The sequence below is a fragment of the Acomys minous genome (genome assembly GCF_964271855.1).
Source record: "Acomys minous genome assembly, chromosome: 10".
Lineage (NCBI taxonomy): Eukaryota > Metazoa > Chordata > Mammalia > Rodentia > Muridae > Acomys > Acomys minous.
In genome coordinates, this window is record NC_140491.1 from 74,633,937 (window position 1) to 74,640,305 (window position 6,369).

At 47.2% G+C, this 6,369-nt stretch overlaps 1 protein-coding gene across 1 annotated transcript; it reads left to right on the plus strand.

Moving 5' to 3' along the window:
• Nucleotides 1-4,531: 4,531 nt before the first annotated feature.
• Nucleotides 4,532-5,515, plus strand: OR5C1 (olfactory receptor family 5 subfamily C member 1; the record flags this gene model as incomplete). The annotated part of the gene is made up of 1 exon (XM_084798973.1): nucleotides 4,532-5,515. The coding sequence occupies one exon, from the start codon at nucleotides 4,532-4,534 to the stop codon at nucleotides 5,513-5,515; it is 984 nt and encodes a 327-aa protein (XP_084655099.1).
• Between the last annotated feature and the right edge of the window lie 854 nt (nucleotides 5,516-6,369).

Sequence of the window (6,369 nt, forward strand, 5' to 3'; positions counted from 1 at the left end):
TTACCTTGAGATTGCATCACACTCTGGTCAGAATGGGACACTAGAAAGACCCTGTCACCCAGGCAGATCTGGGCCCAGGGGCTTTGCTCAAACTATGACACCAGCCAAGGACAATACATACAGTAAACTTCAAACCCCTACCCAGATCTAGCCGATGGACAGGACATTCTCCACAGTTGAGTGGAGAGTGGGGACTGACTTTCACATGAACTCTGGTGCCCCATTTTTGACCACGTCCCCTTGATGGGGAGGCCTGGTGGCACTCAGAGGAAGGATAGCAGGCTACCAAGAAGAGACTTGATACCCTATGAGCATATACAGGGGGAGGATGTCGCTTTGTTCTCTTGACAGTGTCTCCTGCCTTACAGAAGCTTCTCAGCCTCATGAGGTCCCATTTATTAATTGTTGACATTAATGCCTGGGCTGTTGGTGTTCTGTTCAGGAAGCTCACCTTTGACCATGTCCCCTGGAGGGGGAGACCTGGTGGCACTCAGAGGAAGGACAGCAGGTTACCAAGAAGAGACTTGATACCCTATGAGCATATACAGGGGGAGGTAATCCCCCTCAGGAACAGTCATAGGGGAGGGGAATAAGGGGAAAAGAGGAGGGAGGGAAGAATGGGAGGATACAAGGGATGGGATAACCATTGAGATGTAACAAGAATAAATTAATAAAAAAAAGGAAAAAACAAAAAAATAAAAAATAAAAAAAGAAAGAAAGAAAAAAAAGAGGGGGAGGAGGTCCCCCTCAGTCACAGACATAGGGGTGGGGAGTAGGGGAAAATGGAAGGGAGGGAGGAATGGGAGGATACAAGGGAGGGGATAACAATTGAGATGTGATATGAATAAATTAATAAAATATTTTTAAAAAGAAAGAAAGACTCTGTCCCCAAGGCAGAGGCAAGGAATAACTTTGCTTCCAAGACAGGGAGCCTTCCTGGGCCTTGCTCAGTAACAAAAAGAATGTGTAAGAGGCAGACAAGGATGTGGCGGCCATTACAAACATGAGAAACAATGTCATTTTTTAGAACTACAAAAATTGAGCTTGTGTTGAAGGGCTCAAAAAAACTTTTAAGATAATAATAGTAATTATTAATAACACATTAAAATGTATGTTTGTATGCTGGATGGATATGTAAAAGCAGGCCAAAGGGACCCAATCAACGCCTGGGGACCCACTCAACCAAACTTTTACAATATCCCCAGGAGCAAAATAAAGAGTGAGTCATCCCTAGCAGTCCCTAGCCATTAGCTGTCACAGTGTCCCCAAAGGACATGGAGACATGGATCTCCAAGGACTCTGGGACCATGGTGCGGAAAAGAGAAACAGAAAGAAAACAGAAACCGGCCATTCCCTTGGGGCCAGGAAGGTTTTAAGTCCTCCTGTTTCTCCTTCTTCAGTGGGACATAACCCTGTTATCTTCCTCTGTCACTGTCACCTCAAAGGCTGGGCTGAAGCCTTCCTGCTACAGAAGCTCCCAGAACATCTCTGCTTCTTGGTATGTTCTTAAACCCAAAGCCATGGACCATTCCTGGTATATGGGACAAGATGTCTAGTACATTCTAAACATATATATATAAACATAACATAAATAATACTTAATATAAATGTCTGTCTGTGTGCTGGGGAACAATAAGCTAAAAATTCAAAGGTAAGGAAAGGACAAGCTACAAATTGAGAAATGCCCACCTGTCCTCACCAGACATTTGTTAGTACCCTGGGGCCTGGGTAAAGAAGTTTCACAGAGAAAAAGAGAGAGAGAAACATTACAGGAAAGAATTAAAAGATCCCTCCAGAAAATAGGAATCCTGAGGTGTCACCCTGGAAATATTGCCTCTTATCTCCTGGAGTACCTACTGTGCCCAAGCCAACAGCAGCAGCAGCAGCAGCAGGAGCGTCCTCCTCTGGGGTATTGCTGGAAATGCAGAATGTCAGGTTGCAGCTTTTCAGAGGGAGACACTGAATTCAATGAGACCTCCAATTGTCTCTCATGTATGCTCATAGCTGAGCAGAACTGCCAGGGAGGTCCAAGTCAGCTCTGTATCAGAATCAGTACTTTTTTTTTCAGTTACAGACTTATGAGCCTCACTCTAGAACAATTGTTTGAGGATCTTTGAGCACTGTCTGTAGCAATCTCCTTTTCACCAAGTTGCACCATAAATCCTAATGACACCAGACCATGGAGCGGAGCAAGAACCAGACCTAGAGCAAAGTACTCAATCTAATGATGAGAGACTAAAGAAAGGCACCTAGAGACTGCCTTGAAGGGCAGATGGGGAGGCCATAGTTCATACCCCAGCTCTGTCCTTGGAGCTATGACTCTGTCCTTTCCCTTCTCTAGAACATTCTTACATCCCAGGTAAGATTGCTCCAAACAGAGGAAGGGAAATGGCTTGAGCAGTGGCAGCAGAGATGAGAAATGCCAGATGTGTGTGCCTGCCATGCCACTCACAGCTACCCCAGCTAAAGAAAACCCGTAAGGAATATTAGGAGAAAGGAAAGCTAGGAGCCACAGACATTGCCCCAGATGGCCAGGCTGTTCTCAGTGAGTGCTGCAGAAGGTCGAGAGGCAGACACATGAAGGCACAGCCTTCCTTCACCCACAGTGGATCCCGCACGAGCCTTCCCCCAGATGCCCTCCTCACCTCCAGGGAGAGTGAATTGTGTTTTGCTCAGTGTGGGTAGTAGCCGTCCTTGTCTGTCTGAAACAGAAGTCACACAGCGCACAGGAGTTTCAGGGATCAAAGCAACTTCAAAGTTCTATTATTACTTTTCCCATCTTACAGATGGAGAAATGGAGAGATATCCGAAGCAGATCTTCCCCTCCGTTTGTAAAGGTGAGGGATGTCTGTTTTTTCATGTGGAAAGACCAAAATGCAGAAGGAGTTAGCTAACCAAGAGCTGTGGACCTCATCAGTGAACAGCATGGATGTCTGGGTGGGGCTGGAGTCTCACAGCCATTTTGCTAAATATAATGTCTACAGCTTCTTCCTTTTTCCTGCAAATTACAGAATTTTTTTCTTCATGACTGAATAAAAAAATGTATCAGTTAGATTTTTTTTCTATTCTTCTCTTGATGGACATCTAGGCTGATTCCACATCTTAGCGATTGTAGAAATCAGCAGTGAACATGGATGAGCAAGCATAGCAGGTGTGGGTCTGAGTCTAGAGGGCAGAAGCCGGGGTTTCTGGATTCTTGTGTTTATTTACACTGCACTGTGCAGAGACACGTGCATAGTTATGGGGAAGGGGACACTTTAAGGGGCAGATACAGTGGAGCAATATCTCACCTGTGGCCTGGTACCCAGGGTGGATGTAGTTTTGTCAGCACCATCTGTTGATAAGAATGTCCTTTTTCCAGGGCATATTTTTCATACATTTGTCAAATTTTAAATGTCCAGTTGTGCGGCTATATCTCTGCATCTTCTATTATGTTGCATTGTTGATGGACTCTAATACATATACAGTATCATAAACATCACATTCTATCTCTCAATATACACAGTTATTTATCCATTTAAGAGCATGCACTGCTTTTTCCAGAGGACCCAAGTTCAATTCCCAGCTCCCACATCAAGTGGATTACAGCCACTTTTAACTTCTGTCCCAGGGAATCTGATAGTTCTAACCTCTGTGGGAATCCACATACATGTACATTCCTACACACAGGCTCACACATATGCATGCAATTACAAATAAAGTAATTCTAAAAGTTACTTTAATTAAAAAATACTTTTAGGTCACATGCAGTGGTGCACACCTTTAATCTCAGGAGGCAGTGACAGACAGACAGATCTCTGTGAGATCCAAGTCAGTCTGGCTACATAGTACGTTCCTGGACAGCCAGGGCTACATAGAGAGAGCTTATCTCAAAAAATAAATAAATAAATAAAGAGTGAAAGAGTCCGGTGGATGTATGCTGCAGCAGGCACGGGTGAGGAAGCTGTTTAGTTTCCTTTGGGTAGGTCATTTCAGGCTTCGCACTGGAGATACACAAAGAAGTGGGTCCTAGGTAAAGGGGATAAGTGAAAGGACACAGGAGTGTGAAGCAACATTCCAGGGAGAACTTCACTCTCTTCGATTGCCTTATCATTGTTTCATTCCTGTGCTGAGCAAACGCGTCTTCTTCTGTTCGCCGAGCCATCGCTGAAAGCCCATAATCTTCCAGGCTGTGTGCGATGCTTCACGTGCGTTATCTCACTCAGTCCTTGCTACTTTCCCCCTAATCACACTGCTGTCTTCCTGAGACAACTGGCCACTCCCTTCCCAGGTCTTATCCAATGGGAAGAATTCCTCCCAACAACCCTCCAGGGCCATACTAGGGAGATTTCTGCAGATAAGCCTGCAATGGTTTACCGGTGTTAAAAGTGAGATACGGCAGTTACGCAGCTTGTCAAAGGCTGCACAAGCAATTTTGTGCAATTAAGACTAGACCCTGGGATACACTACTCTCTCTTGCGATGGGCACAGCCTTTCTCTCATCCCGCCCCCTCCCTGTTGCTTTACCTCTTCTCAGTCTCCACCGATCAGGATGAGCTCAGAGAACTTGACGTGGTCCAGAGTTATGCCGGCTGAGTTCATCCTCCTGGGGATCACTGATCGTTGGGACCTACGTGTGACCCTCTTCCTGATATTCTTGCCCATCTACCTCGTCAGCCTGCTGGGAAATGTGGGCATGGTGCTTCTCATTCGTGTGGATGCCAGGCTGCACACACCCATGTACTTCTTCCTGGCCAACCTCTCCCTGCTGGATGCCTTCTATTCCTCCGCCATTGGCCCCAAGATGCTAGTTGACCTCCTCCTGTCCCGGGCCACCATCCCTTATGTAGCCTGTGCCCTCCAGATGTTTGTCTTTGCCGGATTGGCTGATGCTGAGTGCTGCCTATTAGCAGTCATGGCCTATGATCGCTATGTGGCCATTGGGAACCCTCTCCTGTATACCACGGTTATGTCACCCCGCCTGTGCCTGGCCTTACTAGGGGCATCAGGCCTGGGTGGAGCCGTGAGTGCGTTTGTACATACGACCTTCACCTTCCGTCTGAGCTTCTGCGGCTCGCTGGAGGTCAACAGCTTCTTCTGCGATATTCCTCCACTGCTGGCCATCTCCTGCGATGACACCAGTCTCAACGAACTCCTCCTTTTTGCGGTCTGTGGCTTCATCCAGACAACCACAGTGTTGGCTATTGTTGTGTCTTATGGGTTCATCGCGGGGGCTGTGATCCGCATGCAGTCGGCCGAGGGCCGTCGGCGGGCAGCTTCCACCTGTGGCTCTCACCTCACAGCTGTGGCCATACTGTATGGGACCCTCATCTTCATGTACCTGCGTCCCAGCTCCAGCTACGCCCTGGACACTGACAAAATGGCATCTGTGTTCTACACTCTCGTCATTCCAGCTCTCAACCCGCTCATCTACAGCCTTAGAAACAAGGAAGTGAAGGAAGCCTTCCGGCGCACTCGGCTTCGATTCTGCTGCCCAGCGCGGGGCACCAGTGATTGGCCACAGGAGGCTGGTTAGGGATGAAGACACTGTTTCTGTCACTGTGGGTAAAGATAGGAGTTCCTCTGACTTGGATGTCTCTTGTCATTCTTGAAGGGACTATAACAGGGGAGGGAAATTAAAACGCACAGAAGGGAGGCAGAAACCCCGGGGTATTCTAGGGCAAGACCTAAAGAAAGCACCAGAACCAGGTTAATGTTGCTATAGGGCTGGCTTGGGTTCCTTAGTGTTCAAAAGGCTTAGGTGGTGAGAGGTCAGAGGCTCGCTTCCACCAACGCATATAAGATGCTGATCCCTAGAAACTCCTGATGAGATCCACCTTAGCTCCAGTCGTCCCTAGACTCCTGCCCCCTTAGGTTTTTGTCACTGCTGGTGGGTATGATCTTTGTCCCTCGGGACTTCAGGAAAGCATCTTGAGAAGCCGTTGATGCCAGAGTATGAATGAATATGGTGAAACAAATACCCACCCTCGCGGGCTTTGTCTCTTCAACCTTGCTGGGAGGGTGAAGAGATTGCAGAGGGCCATAGGCATATGAGACATACTTTACTCACTAGCACACAGGTGACTGCGCAGGCAGCCACTAGCAGGCACACATTGGCACACACAGGCCACCATCCAGCTGGGCACAGATGCACACATAGGCCATAGGGAGGTAGGCACGAAACACACATGCAGGCTAAAGCAGAGACAAACAGTTATACAGAAGGCCACAATAGTGACCTTCTGCCAGGAATAGTTACATAACAGATTACATCACTACGTACTTTGGGGGTTATATGTGGTTTCAGCTATTTTGTGTCTGTGTCAGTCATGTTTTAGCTGACTCGTACCAGATACCCACATTAGCAGCATGTCTAAACATAAACTATCC